Source organism: Haplochromis burtoni, unplaced genomic scaffold (assembly GCF_018398535.1).
Source record: "Haplochromis burtoni strain Fernald_Lab_line unplaced genomic scaffold, NCSU_Asbu1 Contig_33, whole genome shotgun sequence".
Classification (NCBI taxonomy): Eukaryota; Metazoa; Chordata; class Actinopteri; order Cichliformes; family Cichlidae; genus Haplochromis; species Haplochromis burtoni.
Genome location: NW_024582394.1, coordinates 2,998,431 through 3,017,351, shown reverse-complemented (window position 1 = coordinate 3,017,351; position 18,921 = coordinate 2,998,431). Strand labels below are relative to the sequence as shown.

The 18,921-nt window shown below is 38.8% G+C and overlaps 1 protein-coding gene across 2 annotated transcripts in view; it reads right to left on the bottom strand.

The window, feature by feature from the left end:
- Positions 1-18,921, bottom strand: part of slit3 (slit homolog 3 (Drosophila)) — a 232,959-nt gene that overhangs the window by 37,779 nt on the left and 176,259 nt on the right. For both annotated transcript variants that reach the window (XM_005919453.3, XM_005919454.3), the window contains 7 exons: positions 16,124-16,267; positions 14,940-15,103; positions 10,837-10,987; positions 7,053-7,127; positions 5,513-5,656; positions 3,939-4,082; positions 1,225-1,388 (listed from right to left, as the gene is read on the bottom strand). In XM_005919453.3, the coding sequence (XP_005919515.1) occupies positions 1,225-1,388; positions 3,939-4,082; positions 5,513-5,656; positions 7,053-7,127; positions 10,837-10,987; positions 14,940-15,103; positions 16,124-16,267 (986 nt within the window). The remainder of the gene's footprint in view (positions 1-1,224; positions 1,389-3,938; positions 4,083-5,512; positions 5,657-7,052; positions 7,128-10,836; positions 10,988-14,939; positions 15,104-16,123; positions 16,268-18,921) is intronic.

Sequence of the window (18,921 nt, the reverse complement as noted above, 5' to 3'; positions counted from 1 at the left end):
GTGTGTGTGTGTGCAAGATGCAACAATGAATATCAAGATCTGATAACATCTTAGAGTTTCCTTACTTGAACCAATCCAGCTAACGACTTTCCAAACTCATTTTCAGTAAATTGCTGCAGCACAGCTACAGGAAATTAGAAAAGTGTAATGAATTTTAAAAAAACTGAGGAGGGACAGAGAGGCACTACCAGATAGAAAGAGAGCAAAAGGGCGATCGAAAAAAGTTTAAAGTGTAAAAGCTACACAGAAAGCAAAGAAGGGAAAATAAAGACAAATGTAATAAACGCGAGAGCCAAACCACACTTTGTATATGGCGTCAAAGTTGGCGGCCAAGCCGACAGCCTAAGTTGCTATAGGCAGGCATCGTCGTGGTAACAACAACGTCACTGTAGCAACCACAAGCTGATGTCATCTGAGGCTGCTGTATGCCAGTGGTTACTGATCGTTCTGTCCTCACAATACCCTACTGAAGTGAGACCGAAGGCATGAAATGACAGAGTATCTGGTAATTTTGTTAAATCTGGATCACTGATGTTATAACCAAATCTATTCCCATCCAAACCAGAAGGCTTGTGCTTATCTGAGGATTTTGTGATGTGAATATAGATGCAAAGAACAATGCGTTTTGGTAGCAGTAGGCTTAGTCTGTGCTGTGATTAGGACTCGAGGGGGAGTGAGGTCAGACATCAGTTGATACGCTGTGGACAATCCTTGAATGTAGTGCTAATTAAGTGCCACGTATATGTGATCATCTGTGTTCTCACTTTTTGTTTTTAGTGGATTAAATTTAAAGTTAAGATTTGAACAGCACTACAAATTGGACGACTCATTACACAACACACAAGTGTTTTATTGTTATTTTCCTTGCCCAAATACATATTTGACATTATTACTGAATAAACAATTTTCCTGTGTAGGGTTTTGAAAGTCAGGAAGCCCCTCAGTTATTATTAGTACGATTCAAGGACACATTCAGTTCACCTTTCAGTTGCTTCACTCATCCTTTTATCTGCACAGGACACACAGCCGCTGACTGACACATGTCATTTATTTCAGGTTTAAGGCTGTGACCTTTTTGTTTTCCACACACTTTGGTGTATCAGTTGTAACATCCTGTGTGGCCGACCAAACCAAACACCAAGAACTGTGGTTTTAATTCTACTTAACTAAAACAAAAACAAATACTTGGCTTATTGGCAAAGAATGGAAAATAGAAAGTCTCACCATCGCATGTGAAGTCTGGGGTAGCCACATCCTGGATAGGAATCTCCTTCAGGAAGGCTGGCTTCTGACAGCGGGGATTTCCACTCACCACCCTGGTCTTCTTTAGCCATTGACCCAGCCAGGCCAAGTGACAATCACACACATATGGGTTGGATAGAAGATTACTAAGGAAATAATAAAGGACAGATGAGAGCGAGAGAGAAGAGGAAGGAAATAAATGAATCAGGGTAAGTTTAAATCCTACCGCACAAAGTTACATAACATCCATTCTTACAATATAAGGTATTTATCATCACAAACATTTTCCTTGACTTTGCATCCAGACAACTCGCACACCCCAAATTAGACCGTAACATACAAGCAGCACAACAAAACGACAGCGAGAAGAGCAACGAGGACAAAGCAGACTTTGTTCTGAATTTATTTTGGAAGCCGTTCAGAGGGATAATAATGTCAGTGCTTTATATGGTATTTTGGTGAGTGATACATTTGAATAAATTTAGATAGAAGACAAAGCAAGCCACGGGCTAAAGGGGAAGGGGAAGGGAATGAGGAAAGGTTATCGGCTGTTTTTATTCATTTTGCAAAGAACAAGGGAGATGGAGAGAGAAAAGGAAAAAGTGGCAGATTGAGAAACAGGGAAAAAGAGAAAGAAAAGAGAAAAGGTTATCTGCTCATTTTATTCATTTTTGATCACCACCTCTCTCTGCATTTTGTTGCTTTTGTAACACAGTTCATGTAATATTTATGCTGAGCCATATTTAAACTGAAAAGGGTGGAAAGGACGCGTTAGCAACACATACGAGACAGGCAGCATCCCTAAACCAAAGCTGCTCTGGGCATCTAAAATCTTGTGGCACATTCAAGTTGTAGGTTTGTTGTGGCTTTTTATAATTATTAGTATAGTTAAACGTTCATTCTTAAATGTGTGACCAATGTGTTGAATGCAAACATTAAAGGTAAGAACAAATCCTGGCACTCATCTAATATTTGTGGGCAACTTTGTAACAGATGAAGCTTGACAATGTTGCTGTCTGATTTTGTTTTGGCCCCTGGCATCTTCTTTTCAGCTCGCTGCCAGTGATTTAGATTCAACAACGTTCAGCAATGTCTTTCAGAAATATCAACAGTGAGCTACACAGAAAAAGAGATTTAAGGATGGTGTACCTGAGAAAATTTAAGGAAACAGTTCTGTGAAATATAACCATTGGTATAGTGGAAAGTCCCCATGTTGTGTCTAAAGATGTGCAAGTGTCACATTGCTGTTCACGTTGTCCTCTGCTAAACTAATAAACCTAAATGCTGCTATATGTGCTATAATATTAATGGGGTGCTGCCACAGATAGGGACAAGTTATTTACTCATTTCCTTGTAATGAATTGACCTCACTGCATGGCAACTAAACCTAAGCTAAATCCCTTCCTTCCCTTTCAGCGTGTTAATCTTTTAATTACATGGACAAACTCTATAGGGAAACGAAGCACTAAGAATGGAGACAGATATTCGAAAGAGCAGGAGTGAGAGAGAAATCGAGGAAAGATAGGAGGGAATGAACAGAGGGTCTAGAAATAAAAACTATCCATCTTTCTTTCATGCCAGACAGCAAGCAGATGTTTGAATACAAATCAAGTGTTACTACAAAGCCAGTGAAAAACACGCTGAAACAAAGAATGAATGTGTCAAAGGATGAATGAAATTTGATATCTTATAATTATTAACACCGAGAGACTCTGACTTTATGCAACAATAAATATATCTGTCCTCATCCTCTGTGTCCACATTTTCCCTTTCATGTCTTCCATCGTTGTTCCCAAAAGAGTCAGGCAGGAACTTGAATCAGAGATGACAGGTACACAGCAGGACAGAGAGCAAGAACAAAAGGTGGAACAAGGGAAGGAAGCACAGAGAGAAATAAAGACAGCAGAGAGGATGTGAGTAGACTTTTTTTTTTTGCAAAGTCTGTCTACCTTGTGAGGAATAAAAGAATCAACCTTTCATGTTTTATTAAGCTGATAAAATCTATTATTTACAACATGGGTGGTCAAGTGATTGAAGAAAAAACACTCATTCACTTCTCAGGCTTCCCAGTCTCTTTGTCCTAAGAAAAATGGTAGGTGGACGGTTAGTGCTTATCATAGTTTTATTGGATTAGAGTTATTATCTGCAGTTCTGTGTAAAGACATAACACCAATCAGCATCACACAAATTAAAGCATGCTTGAAAAAAAACATGCACCAAGCAGATAAACGAATAAACGAATACACCGATTCTCGAATTCACGTCTTGTCGTAGCAGTTGTGAATCTTTGGGAAGATAACAGCAAGCTTGCAATTGGTCTTGTGTGCCAATGTGGGTGTGCAGATGCTGAAAAATATTTAGCTTTGATAACAAATGCCCCGGGATTCAGACCAATCTAGTCGATAATGATGGAGAGCATCTGTGAGGAGAATAGTGTCCAGAGAACAACATGTGTGCAAACGTTGGGGCGGGAATGTGTGTGTATTGCTTGGAAGACAACTCCCACAGCAAGGCTATGAAAAATTAGGGGATAGAGGAAGATAGTGACAGACAAACAAGCAGTGAGATTGGAAGACAGACACAAACAGATAGTGACACAAACTGAGAGATGGGATAAATGATGGGATGGAAATGAAAAAGCAAAACAGGAAAATGAGCGACAAAAAGGAGAAGAAATTGTGACGGATGTGGCTTACATGGTGGACAGGGAGTGCAGGGTGGAGAATGATCCCGGGGCGATGCTGGAGATCCTGTTGTCATACAGTGACAGCAGACGGACGGAGCTCAGACCTGTAAAGGTACTGTTGTCAATACAGCTGATCTGGTTGCTCCGTAGCATGCTGGAAACACAAATACAATAGATTAATAAATGAAAGCAAACACAATACTTACTATTGGCTCTTTTTCACTATCTATGTCACAAACTACATTAAAGTCAAGGCTTAGAATAATCCAGCGTTTCACATTTCTAACCAACTTAATATGAAGTTTTGAGTTTTAAAAAAATGTACTAATAAAATAAGGAAGGTTAGATAAAAAGAGACAGCCCAGCGAGATAAACGAATACAACCTATAATGACATGGACAAAAGATAAAAGAGAAAGGAGTGGATTTAAACCAGTCCCTATAGGACAGCCGTGGCAGACTCTGTAATATGACATTAGCCTTTGACATACAGTCATGTGGGATCATGCTAAGTGAGTTAGTTAGCATTAGCAATCTCTGGGACAAGCTAACCTAGTTAGCAAGGCTATTACTGGAGCAGGGAGCCCTCTTTACATAATACAGAGACAGCCATGATACCATTAGAGAGTCATTAGGCAGCATATATATACATGATAAGATTAGCTAGTCATTACTGAGTATGCACAGACAACATTAGTTCGTGATTTTATACACTACCCTGTAACCCCTAATTGGACACTAGGCTCTTTAAAGTGGGTGTCCAAATTGGAGGAACAACAATATGCTGTCATTAGCCTTAATTTCAATGTAAGTGAGTAAACAATGCTTTCTTTTTTAGTCTGTGGAAGAAAAACACACTACTATGTCAGGTGCTAATACAAACTGTACTCTGTTAAGTCTTTGACAAAAAGCTAGTACTGATGTTATACAAAGAAAAAAAAGGAAATAAATAAATAAAGACATATACTGACTGATCTTATAAAAGAAGAATAGCCTTTTTTTAGACATGCTCTCAGAGACCAAATCTTTTTAAATATCATTAGAGATCAAGATGAAGCAGTGGAGTATAATGGACTTTAAAAGCCAAGAATAAATGTAGTTATATAAATAAAGTAAAAAATAAAAACCCAAAACGTTCATATTGTCTTCTGAGGGTAATATGAATAACAGGGCTGCATTGATTAGAGTGAATAATTGATTCAAAAGATTTGACAAATTTAAAATAAACAGGACTGACCTTAAAAAATGTCATTTGAGTGGGATCTTGAACTCAAAATAACACTTTTGAACCACATTTTCAACAATTAGGTTTACATATTTTTTCAGAACAGGTGTCATTTACACAAAAACTGCGTTCAAGCATGCTGTGCATAGATTATTTTCACATGGGTTGGGCTGCAACTGTAGAATGGGCCCTTGTGTTCAGTGGTGTTCAATTATTTGCCTACATCCTAGCATAAAATCAATTACTTTCGCTTCTATTATCCTAAACCTATTCTAACTTTCAAATGAAGTTTCCGTGGTAAAATGTAAGTCTTATTGTACAACAAGTACACACATGTACACTGCTGTGAACTATACTTACAGGGTTTTCAGGCCACTGAGGCCTCTGAACATGCGTCCCTGCAATCCGGTCAGCTTGTTCCCCGTTAGCAGCAGCTCCAAAACTCCACCTGCTCCATCAAATGCCCCTTCACGGATGTCTTTCAGTTTGTTGTTGCTCAGGTTGCTGCAGGAGAGATCACACAACATTCATAGCATTTTTACTTTTGTATTTAGATATTTTACCTGTACATGTTTGCTTGAGCCATCATGCATGTTTTTCTAACACAACCGACAGCAGCAACAAGATAATGGAAATGCAGGCGCGCAGCATTTTGAAGACACAGACATGCATGCAAAGCATTCCCAGTTTAATTGCAGTAATTAATCATGTCCCTTCAACTAATAAATGTTAACCTTCTTTTCTTTCATCTTAATATCCTTCTCTTAGACATTAGATATTCAGATAACAGAGCCTGCCATCACTATATCTGATAAAAAACACCAAGCGTGTTCAAATAAAACTAAAAGAACAAAGTGGTACAAACCAGTTAAAAATGGCTTCTTTCTCTCTTTCATGGACACAATAAAAGAAATGAAAAGGATGAGTGCTTGGCTTCAAAGACAATAATTGGGGATGATAGCTATCACACATACTGTAGTCGTCATTCATAGGTCAATTGTGTTTCCTATTATCGGGTTTACTGAAGATGAGAGAAGGTGGAGGATGAGACTGGAAAGACAGGTTTAAAAAAACGTATAAAATAAAAACAAAAAAATGTGATAGCAAATGTAAGGATAACAGAAAATGTGAGGTAAGGTGAGGAGAAGCGAGGAAAGGAGGATAGGAGGAAGGAATTGAGAGAAGGAAAATGGAAATGAGAGCTCGCCAATCTATATTGTCAGTGACACTGCTAGATGGTTAGCAATTTCCTCTCCAATAAATCAACTTCTGGTCTCTGCTCTGTCTTTCTCTATCTCTCCCTAACACACACACACACACACACACACACAAGCACAAACCTAGAGTAGTTTGTAGATAAGAACTGACTGTAAATCTGAACGAAGGCCCATCTTCTATTTCCATTTCATATTTGCTTCCTGCATACCTCCAATCCACCCTTCCCTTTTCTCCATCTCCGTGTTCCTCCCATCCTCTTGCCTGTGCTCAGTCGATCTTCTTCCGGTATCTCTTCTATTTTACTTACTTCTTTTCCTTTTTTCTTTTTTATTCTTTCATTTTTCTCTTCAGTTTTACTTTTGGCTTCCAGTTTCATTCTCTTTCTCGCATCTTTGTAAAACCTGCTTATTTCTGTCATGAATACTGAATCAATCTCATCACTTATTATCAAAATAAAGAGTAAAAAAAGAAAGCCAAAGCCTACTGTATTCTCTTCAGATAAATAATACCTCCATTTTCTATGCCAGGTCCACTTTACATAATTTTTAGAGGAGTAAGATATTACTGGACTTATACATAATACAATATTAAATATATTAAATTAAATATTAAAACCTTTGAAACATATAATGGAAGTGCTTCTTTAAAAAAAATATATATATATATATATATATATACTTACATTTTTCTCAAATTTGGCAGCTTCTTAAAAATCCCTGTAGCCTCCAGGACAGCAATCTCATTGTCGTTTAACCGCCTACAGAGAGGAAAATGGAGAAAGGGAGTTAGATATTTATTCTTTCATGAAACAAACTGCTTTAGTGCACACAAGTGAATTTCTACATACACAGAGAAAAAACAGGCAGAAAATAAGGGCGGGATGGCCACATGTAAGTTGAGAGGACTTCAGAGACTTTGCAAATATGATGCAACACAAAACAACACAGGGATGAAAAAAGAAAATCAGAAGAGAAGAGAAGAGAAGAGCAATGAATCTTTTATATGTAGTCATCAATAGCCACACTGCCCTAAGCCAAGAGAAAACAGTTTGAGAGATAGGAAGCTAGACATCTGGTTTATTGAGGTAATTTGTACTAAAAGGGTGCTGCTAAAAGGATGCACTTTGTGTACGTGTATGTGTGAAAGCAGCAGAGCAAGAAAAATCCACGAAAGAAAGTGAAAGTTCAGCTCAAGGGGACAATTTATAATGAGATATGAGGGGGTTCAAAGATGGATTGGCCTGGATAAACACAGACTGAAATAATACACTGAAAAGCCTGAAGTAGGTTCTGATGGTAGGAGAATGATGCCTCTTTTATTGCTGCGTTTATTTGCATATTTTGACAGTATCAAAAACACATCTGATCTCTTCATCATCTGATCTGGCCCCAATGTGGCCTGACAATGTACAGCACATTTAATAAAGTGCCTATAATTCTCATAAGACTGATGTCATTCTTATTAAATGCTCCCAAGGCCGATGTCAATGATTTTTATGGCTAGCAGAAAGAGTCCCAAAGACAGACAGACGAGACAAAGAGAGCAAAAAGTATATAAGCCCTCAGCTGAACCACAGCCTCCCCTGATTTCCCCTGATAAGGCAGGTTACAGGCCATGAACTGACAGCTTGTGTGTTTGTTTCTGTGTGCTCACGATTGTGGCCTTCAGAAAATACTGGGTGGTTGTGTTCTTAAGGAAAAGGAAGGCTAGAGAGAGAAAAGGTGTAGAAAATACTAGAAACTCTGATGTGCCCTCTAACCAACCATAAAGGACAAAGTATACATTTCTGACATGACGTACCCTGGGGACGGATAGGGAGAAAAGGAGGGAGGATTGGCGAGGTTCACAGTGAGAAAAAGAACCAAAGAGAGAAAGAGAGACGGATAAATTGGGGGCTAATGGTCTGTGTAGTGCTGGCATTATTAGTTATCTAAAGTGGCAGCTGTGGCTGAATTCACCATCATACAACTAACCTCCATAAGTAATACTGTGACAACCATCCTGTGTGTGCCTTAATGCTGTAGTATCCCCATCCCCTGAAGCTTTTCTACATTACTATCTCACTGATAACCATAGCAGAAGCTCTCCATCCTTCTCCTACATTTTAAAGCTGCAGGTGATTTAGCATTATTAGGTAAAACTTTTTTTTTCTGTCTGGATTCCAATTTCCTCTTTCCTTAACTTACTGAATGTGTGATTAAGATTAGTCAAGGTGCTGAAAGTAAAATGAGCTGTTTTTAGCACAACACTTTTTTCTCGTGTTCTGAATCAAAAGTCAAAGATTGGCATGTATTTTATCGCTTAAAAGCGGTGGTTTTTTTTTTTTTTCAAATCACATCATTATGTTTTATGTTAATTTTGCTATTTTTTCCCTGACAATCTCTATTAAATTACTTAACCTTTCTCTCTGAAGAGATAGTGCAAGCATACAACCTTCATATCATCACTTTTTTCCTTTTTTTAAAAAATCGGGAGTAGGTTGAAGGAAATGTTTCCTTTTTTTCCTGGTTAGTGAAAAATATAATGATATGCTGATCCAAGTTCTTTTTTTCCATTAAGCTAGCAGTACTTTTCATGCTGTAATAGCCTACTGGGACATGGTGGTAGGGCTGGGCCATATCATACCGTTCACGGTAATCCCGGTATAATGTTCGGCAACAATAAGAAAATGAAATATCGCAATAGAATATGGGTAAAACGTGCATGCGCAGTGCTTGAAATTGCTACATGATGATGTGTTTCCCTCTTTATGCACTGAAGCTGGCACGTTCCCTGAGTTTTTCCAGCAAGATGGTGCACCACCACATTATGGGTGCCAGGTCCGAGCATTCCTAGATGAACAGTTTCCTGGAAAGTGGATTGGTCGTCGTGAGCCAATTGAATGGCCCCCAAGGTCTCCCGATCTGACCCCCCTTAGACTTTTATCTTTGGGGTCATCTGAAGGCAATTGTCTATGGTGTGAAGATGCGAGATGTGCAGCACCTGAAACTACTGGATGCCTGTGCTGGCATTTGTCCTGCGGTGTTGCTATCAGTGTGTGAAGAGTGGGAGAAGAGGGTTGCATTGACAATCCAACACAATGGGCAGCACATTGAACACATTTTATAAGTGGTCAGAAACGTGTAAATAACTCATGAAAGAATAAAGTTACGTTGAAACCAAGCACACCATTGTTTTTCTTGTGACATTACCAATAAGTTTGATGTGTCACATGACCCTCTTCCTATTGAAAAAACAAAAGTTGTATCCAAGATGGCCGACTTCTAAATGGCCACCATGGTCACCACCCATCTTGAGGAGTTTGCCCCCTCACATATACTAATGTGCCACAAACAGGACTTTAATATCACCAACCATTCCCATGTTATTACGGTGTATCCATTTAAATGGCCCACCCTGTATTATTGTATTGTGTGTGTATAACCTCTTTTTAAGTTTTGTGGATATTCTACATGGTTATGCTGGTTATGTCGGCCAATTTCCACTGGAAATGCCTTTTGGTTAAACTGTCAGCGAGGAATTTGCATTTGCACTGTTAAATTTTTATATATCTTTAATGCACATAAAAAAACAGCTGCTTGTTTAAGTGAAAATACATTGATGATTTTTGGGGTTTTTTTGCACTAATAAAGTTGTGGAGTTGTGAAGTATTTTGTCTAGTGTCAATTATATCGTCAGTTATATCGTTATCGCAAATTTTCAAATGTATAACGTGATAAATATTTTTGGTGATATCACCCTGCTCTACATGGTGGCATATTGAAAAACCATGCATGAATCAAGGTAGATTTGGACCACGTTCCAAAAGCAGATTGTGATGTCTTGAAATGTGTTATTTAATTCAAAAAGTGAAAAAAATAACCTTTACTAATAAGAACCTGTCATTAGGAATTGCTTTAAAAAAAAAACACCTTTCTGGTAATTATTACAGATTAACAGTCTAACTGTTGTAAATGTTTTTGTCTGTGTTTTAAAACCCACATGAAATCATACAGATATTACAGTATTCCTGTAGTGTTATCTGTTCCTCATTTTTAAGCCAGAAAGTGAATGATCAATGGGACTATTCAGTATTCTAGTGTGAGACCCTTCACCAGACATGATGATGGCTCCTTTGGGACTTGGAGGGAGATGGAAAAGACTGCTGAGGAGCATTTTGGTCTGAGAGCTAAAAATCAAGTGACATTCATGATAGAGAGAAGCAGAGAGAGACAAAAAGGACATGCATAGCGCATATGTGAGTTTTTGTCTTTCCATCTACACAGGCCTTAAAAACATTACTACTATTTCATGGCACACAATTGCCATATGTATAAGTGGGTGTTTTAGTCCGTGCATATGCTCCTAAAAACATGAAAAGCTTCTTTGAGATTTTGTGGTTCGCGTTTTGTTTTACTGTTTCAGCTTTTTGAAGAGCTTGCACATATATGTATATCTATATAAAACAGTAAGGCCAGCTGACTTACAGGTCTGCGGTGTGTTCAGGGATGTGTGGCGGTATTCGGGTCAACTTGAGATTGGAGCAGTCAACCACTGTGCCTTCACAGCGACACTTCTCTGGACATACCAGGTCCTGGAAACATTCCCCACTCAGACGGCTGCGATAGTCCTCCTGACCTGCGGATCAGAATTTAGGGTAGAAAAGAAGAAAAAAAATGTAACTAGGAATAACAATGAAGAGGAAGACAGAAGAAAAAACAGCTAGGAAGAGAAGGGATGGAAAAAAGGAGGTAAATTATGGCAATAGCGAACAGGCACAAAGGGAGGAAAAAAGAGGAAAAAAGTTCAAATAAGACACCATGGACACAAGACTTCAAACTTATGTAAACATAATCCCATTTATATAATCATTTACATAATTTTATATTTAGAAAAACAAAAAGAAAATCAATATTTTTTGTTATTCTTCTCCCAGGCTATCTGGTTGAACTGTTTCCTGAGAAGTTTCATTGTTGGTAAAATTCTAGGACGGTCACAATTCAGTCAGAATGAGCAACACCAAAAGAAATCTAGTCCATCTACTTAAAACAGCAGGCTGCAGTTGCTGCTACAGCTCTGTACTGCAAGCAGGCACGGGGCTGATTCAGGGAGCAGTAATTCTGCATGGCCGCTGCTGTAAATCAAATTAACGAACAGATATCCAGGTGGGTTTATGGAATCACCTTGTAGATAAATGTGGTTTAACCCCGGATGTTTTTGTTTAACAAGGTGAGCCAGAGACCACTTCTGTTATTTAGATATAATATGAGCAGATATTATTTATGACTGCGAGTGCCTGTAGAATAGACCCGGTTTGCATCATGCAGCATGTGTGTTCATGCATCACATACTGTACTCTCATTATAGTTCACGCCGTTATCATTATCTCTTTTTCTTCCTCCTGTTCTCTCTTTGTTTATCCATCTGCTCTCTGTCAATGTAATCTTTCCTTCATTTTACTACTCTTCATTCTTGCATTGGCACAAAGTATTCGCTGCCTCCAATCTGTTTTCATGACTCATTTGCTCATTGTTAAACAAATAAGACCACCTATTGAAGGTTTTCTTTTCTTTTTTCTGCAAATGATCAGTGCCCTTCAAGTGATGTCTATCTTTTGAGAGACATGGCTAGCTTCTTTCAATGGAAAAAATATTTTGCAATATTGTCTCTGGGCTGTCTCTAACCTTGTTGGTTAAGTTGGGTAAGCTGACAGAGAGCAAAGAGCAAGGGAAAGTTCGGATGAAAGGGAAAGAGAATAATAAAGGGGAATTAAGCAAAGACCGGAAGGTGGGTTTTTATCATCTTAATAATAGTAATGGCTGAATTTTTCTTAGCAGACACACGGGTGAGAGGTGTGTAGGGCTAGAGAGGTGATGGAATATTTGTGCAATCATGTGGCTTTGGAATAATTGGAAAAATTGAGAAAACTTCACATGGACGTCCTCCTCAAGTTAGAGACAGAACATGTAAAGTCTGAGATAATTTTGTTGTAGAGCGCACACACAAATACATATCAGATAAAGTACATATCTGGCTGATGGCAGTCGAGAAAGTTTAATGGTAAAAATTCAAGTATTATATATGTTTTTTTATCTTGCATTAAATTTTTAATAAGGTTGTAAATACTTGCTGCTATCCAACTTAAGAGAGAGCTGGATAAGCTGGAAAAGGGACTAGTTCTTGAGTTGTGTACTGGAAAGAGAAACCAGTGTTGTTTCTACATACTGAGAGACAAAAAAACATCTTGTCTGCAGCATCAGTTTTGTTTCCACATTCCAACCCAAAATCATAGAAACACATCAAAGCTGGCAGAACAAACAAAAACCAGAGGAAAATGGGGCTATCTAAGGAGCACATGAATGCACAATAAGCCATGCTAACCACTGAAACACTGACATGCGATCGGAGAATCTAAATGTGAAGAAAACAAGCATTCATTGTAATGTGCTTTGAAGCATTACAAGGAGATGTTTCCAGAGCACAATGACAAAAGTAGGAGCATCTGTTTAAATGCAATTTTAGAGTTCAAATTTATGCTTGCAGTTTTGCAATCAAGGTGAACTGCGAAATGTGGATGTTTCTCAATTCACTTAAATGTACCCTGTGGAGTTTTTGAGCCGGAGTGTCACCATAAAGATTTTATTTCAAAATGTGTCTACTTCTGGTTTGTGTTGTGCAAGTGCACAGTATCACGAGTACACATGGGTGCACACTGGCAATTTAGTTCAGACCTACTGACCAATTAAGTTTTGGAGCAGGCAAAACAATAAAAGACAAAAAGAAGAAAAAGACCGAGAATAAATTGAAAGCTACATACAAACAGATAATACTTGGAAATAAACACCCACGTGAATTGTGTTGGTTTACAAGAAAACTCCACAGGGCATCACAATGAGATAAGCAAGAGAAAACTAGTAGGTGTTGATAGTCAGCCCTGATTGTATTTTAATGTCAAATGTCAGTTTATGACTCATTTATTTCAACCACAGTCATACTCACATATTACAAGCCCTACAGATAAATGCAAACAAGGTTAAATGTTTGACCCAGTTTTTGCTCCAAGGTGTGTGATTGGCTGGGAGAGGCAGGTAGGTGTGTGCTAGGCGGTCCCTGGCGCTTGACGGAACCATGTGATGTTACAGTAGGCGGGGCCACATGGTTAGATCAAGCACAAGAGACAGCTGCACAAGAACCAATCAAAATGCAGGTCCACACAGGAGGAAGTTGGGGCAACAGAGAGCTGCACCAATCAGTCAGGGGGCAGGGTCCATACTGGACAGGAGAGGCAACAGACAGCCGCAGATCCACACAGGGAGGGTGGCAGGATCAGAGCACTGCCCACCAATAGCAAGAATATCCACAAAGGTCCAGAGAGGAAGAGGAGATGCAGGGAGAGGCATGGGACTGCAGAGAGGAAGGGCCAAAGCAAAGACGACAGCCATAACCAAGTTTAGGGGAATTTGTAATCTGGTTATCTTGATTATTATCTACCTCAATGGGCAGAGCACAAACATTAAGAGATTGAATACCACTGAGATCTTAAGCTAAAAATATAGCATGTGTGCCCACGCCACCACAAGCACTTTGGATAAAACCTCTTGCCATTTAATGGTATTGGTTATGCTGTTAATGGTGTGTCCATTTGATCCTGGGAACACACCATTTCACAGAGCAGAAGGGGTGACTATGTTATGTCAAAAAATATCCACTCTTCCAGGCAGACTTTTTATGGCACATTGACAGATGCTGTGATGGTTGCAGTAAAAACAATCATTCTGGTGCTTAAAAAGTTGCTTTTTGATCAACTTTTTCAGCTCTTCTGCAAATTTGAGGTTTTAGATATAAAACAAAGCATTACTAATAGGGTGTCGCCCTTGATAACAAAACGCTGGTCTGCTAGAAAAAGCAAAGGAGATTCTCACTACAGTGTGTATGCTTTACTTATACTGTCTAAATTGGTGATTTGCCTAAAACCAGTTTGACACAACAGAGCTTCAAGGATTATAATTTTCCAGTACTAGTATTTATGACAGGAACAAACAGTGTGGAAAAAGCCACTACAGATAAGCAGTTTTGATGTTTAGTGTAGCCACACACAGCTAGATAGACACACACACATAATTTCGTTCACACAAGTGAGCAATCACAGTCTGTGGATAGTCCCTGCTGAGTTAGTTATTGTGCTGCGTCATACTGAATTGGTCTGTGTTGTAATTAGTGAAACCCATGGCTCCTATCAAAGGAAATAAGAGCAAGACAACACTACCACAGAGACAAGAACTGTGGGTGTGTGTCTGTTTAGTAGTTGTTTTCGGTTTTTATTTATGCACTTTTAATACTTCATATATTTGTAATGCTTCAATTGTGAAATGTGACATTTCAAGTATAACCTGATTGATTTACATCTGTTTTTCAGGCATGCTTACCTGCATTTTTTCTTTAGCTGTGTGCTCTGCTTGGATAGATTCTGTTTACATATATACAACTAAAATCTGGGGGAATTCAACCCATAGCTAGGTTTGCAAAACAATTTTGTGTATACATTTTGGATACATGATTGGTTGTATATCAGTGTAAAGTCATCTCCTACCTGTGCACCTGAACTTCTTTCCCTTCACCTGGCTTATTCGTTTGTTAGCCAGCCTTCTGGGGTGGCTGCAGCGTGCTCCGCTTGTCTCAATTGGGTTGTCAAACAGGTAGTCTGCCAGCCACTTCAGGTGACAGTCACACATAAAGGGATTCTGGGCCAGATGACTGAAAAAGAAAAAGGACCAAGGACAGAGTGGAAGCTTGATTTGTAGAAAAAAGAATCTCAAGCTTACTACAGTTGCCTGAGATTTTGGGTTTGGGTAAATATACTGAATACTGTCTTCTACAGAAAAATTACAATTCAACTCATCATTTGTTGCATTTCTTTTCCCATCCAAAGGCACATGTTTTCCAAGAGAGCTACTCTTGCATTAAGTGGGTTATTTTACGTTTCAAGCAGCTGAGAGCGTTATGAGAAGAATTTTATAGCTATCATTAACACTAATAACCTTCATTAATTAACCAACAGAAGACCATAGATACTTAATGAAGGCCCAGTTTTCTAAATAGATTTTTTACAATTATCATCTCTATACATCTTTTCGTTCAGTCACAGTAGGGGAAACAGTGGTTGGCGATCATAGAACGACCAAAGTTATCAGCAATCGTGTGCTGATAAGAGGAAACAGTTTCCTGAATACGAACAAATTCAGTGCAATCAGCAGACAACTGTCGATTCTTTCTAGTCAAGTAGGTTACTGCCCTGTTTTTACTTTTGCGGTGTCAACTAACCGGTGAAAATGTTATTCTTAAGTCTAAACTGATATTAGATGAGAAACGACAGATGTTGCAGTAAAAACCCTTGGTGAAAAAGCGGCTGGCTATTTCAGAAGCCCAGTGTACTGAGCATGTATTTCTGATGTAAAAATGAAAAATCACATATCAAAACACTTGCCAGCGTATCAGTCCAATCTAGGTGCAGCAATTTCCAGCAACTTTCGCCAGCTATTCCTCTGGGATCTTAAGGCATTCCCAGGGCTGAAGGGACATATAATCCCTCCTGTATAATCTGCATCGGCCCTGCTGTCTCCTCCATCTGAACATGCATGGAATATCTCACTAGTAAGGCATCTAAGCAGTCTATTGTCAATTCATTTATGTCAGCATATTAATTATTGATTCAACTGATAGTAGCAGCTCTATTTAAGACACCAAAATGATGTAAAACAACATATATGAACTTACAGAGTCTTGATAGAGCGCAGAGGGGTGAACAGTCCTTTACTGATGGTTTGCAGCTTGTTGTCATATAATGACAGGAGATTGAGGTTCTGTAGGTCTTGAAAGGTGTTGACTCTCAAACAGTTAATTTTGTTGGCATTGAGCAATCTGAAATGCAAAGAAGAGCCATTAACATTTGCTATTCATCTGCCTCTGTTTTGTTTATTTGGCTGTATTATCTGTGCTCAAGACAAACAAAAGATAAACGCACACATCGATAATGAGAATTCATTTTTCTCAGATGCATCTCAAATGCAAAACCACTATTTTCCTCTCCTGTCATCTACTCACTATTTCATCCTCTGTCCCTTACCAAACTCACCCCTCCCTTCCCTACATACTCATGATTATATTTTTTCTGGATGTGACATATAAATTTGAAAATTGCAGTTTTATACTTTCTCTTCTGGAGCAGGAGGGGAATATCCACCATTGGGTGTGTGAGTGTAATACCTTGTTTTGATGGGAGAGACAGATGGTGAAAGGAGGGAAAGGCAGGAGGAAGAATGGATACAGGGTGGTGGAAATAATGGAGTGAGACAGTGAAGGGACAGGTGAAAATTTAATTTGGACTGACACAGATATATATATTTAAGCGAACGTGGCTGACAAGCAAAATGGAGGAGAGAGGCAATGGGAAATGAGAAATGTGATAGAAGGATTAAGTAAATGACAGAAAAGTTTTCACCTCTACCTTCTCTCCATCTTGCTGTCTTTTCATATCTACACGTCATTAGCTGATATTTCCAAGTTGTCAGCTTTTCCCTGTATTTCCACCTTTCCTCTTTTCTTGCTTCGGGTCTGTCTCAGTCTCCACTTTTCCTCTTCTTTCACCCTCCCCACCTCTTGTCTTTTGTTACATTCTTTTTTCTCTGTCACACACTAAACAGTCTACTTTTTCCCTTTCTTTCCCTGACAGGTAACTAACTTGGTGCTTGGTAAAGCAGTTCATTCTCAAACCACTCTAACGAGTGCCTGTACTGGCACATCTAATTTATGCATATACACACACACATACACACTCGCAGGTGATACATGCACACGTGCTGCTCTGCGACATATCCACGCCTCATTAGGCGGCTCACAGGGGGAACTAATTACTTGAAACTGCACCAGTAAAACAAAGCAGCCCAGAGATTATAAACAGACCAGTAGCTATATAAAGCAATAAACACATCTTTGCAGTCATAGGTTAACATGATGCTCTATTCTATTCAAGAGTGAAAGCTGAATGTAATTTATAATTATTACACTATGTGAGTGAATCTTGACAAACTGACTGCCTTCAGAGACATGAGAGGTTTTTGTGTCAATGGTGAAATATTAAAAGACATTTCTTCCATTCACCTGCTGAGTGAGTGCTAGAATGTTTCAATACGTGAGTATTAGCTAATCATTCAGTTTGTTATGCACATGCACAACAATGGGACTGAATCATCCTGTAAATGGACAATGCATACATGCATGAAGAAATATAAGGAAATGCTCTTTCCAATTTGAGTTGTTCATTGATAACAGTGTCATATACTGGTTGACACAAAAAGCACAAATTTGATCTCCCAGTAGTTATTTCTGCTCTTCTAATATTTCCTGCATGTATACATTTGTTCATATCTGTCTTCTTTCCAATGTCTATGTCAGTTTCACCCCTCATCCAGCCATCCATTAATTTATCTATCCATCCACATCTGCCCACCCCCTTTCCCTCTCTCTTTCTCTCTTACTATGCACCATGCATCCAAATGATCCACCTAAGCCTGTAAAAGGTGTTTGTGGGTTAGGCTCACTCGTCCTCATTCTCTTTGCTTCGCTTCACTTTACGATGGAAAAGCCCAGAACATTAGCTGTTTCTGCAGTGGACTGCGGCATTTCCGAGGACCATATGCCACATACAGTAGTTATGTAGCCGTTATAGAATTTTTTACTGCATGTTGAACCAGCAGCTGCAGTTTGAATCTGTGCCCATGAGGAATTATTCAGAATTAATAGTTTCCCCCCTACAATACGTAAGATAACAAGAACTGTGGGAGATTACAGTTCGTATTGCAGCACACCAATTTATTTGTTTCATACTTAGCATTTTATACTGACATACACAGATAAATGACAGTTCAAAGGTTAATCGTGGAAGACAACATTCCATAGTAGCTGTTACTGCACAATAGTGAATAACATCGACCCATACCATTGGCCTTAGCTGTGATAATTGTCCAGAGGTGGATACGGACTGCTGATGCCAAATTAGTAAATCACCATAACCAGGGAAAATTAAGTACACTTCATATAAATGTAGTAATTTCTGCTTATTATGCTCCACTGAAACCAATTAATGCCAATTGGAAATGCAAAAAAAAAAAAAAAAAAAATGCAGTTCCACAGATGGCCACTTCAGAAATATGTCAACCTGAAGTGACAAACTCTGGGACCAAAACACAGCAGTTCTCCTAAAGGCCACCTGATGCTGGCGTCAAGAGCATCAATACCTGCAGACTGCTGTGGTTTTATAATGCATCCTGGAGGTGTTCCAATAATGCTTACAGTTAGAAGCATTGCCTCTTTAATTGCCAGGTGTGCTAAACTCGCTGTAGCAAACTACTGCTGTCTTCTAGGTCTGATAATTCAAATCACTGAACTGGACCCCTCATTCATGTTGGTGCATTTTGGAGTATTTTTAATTGAGTTGTCTTTTAAATTGACTGGCTGCACAGGGCTATACTGGACCTCCTTATTTATTTTTTTATAGTTTATTTGGCCAAATATTG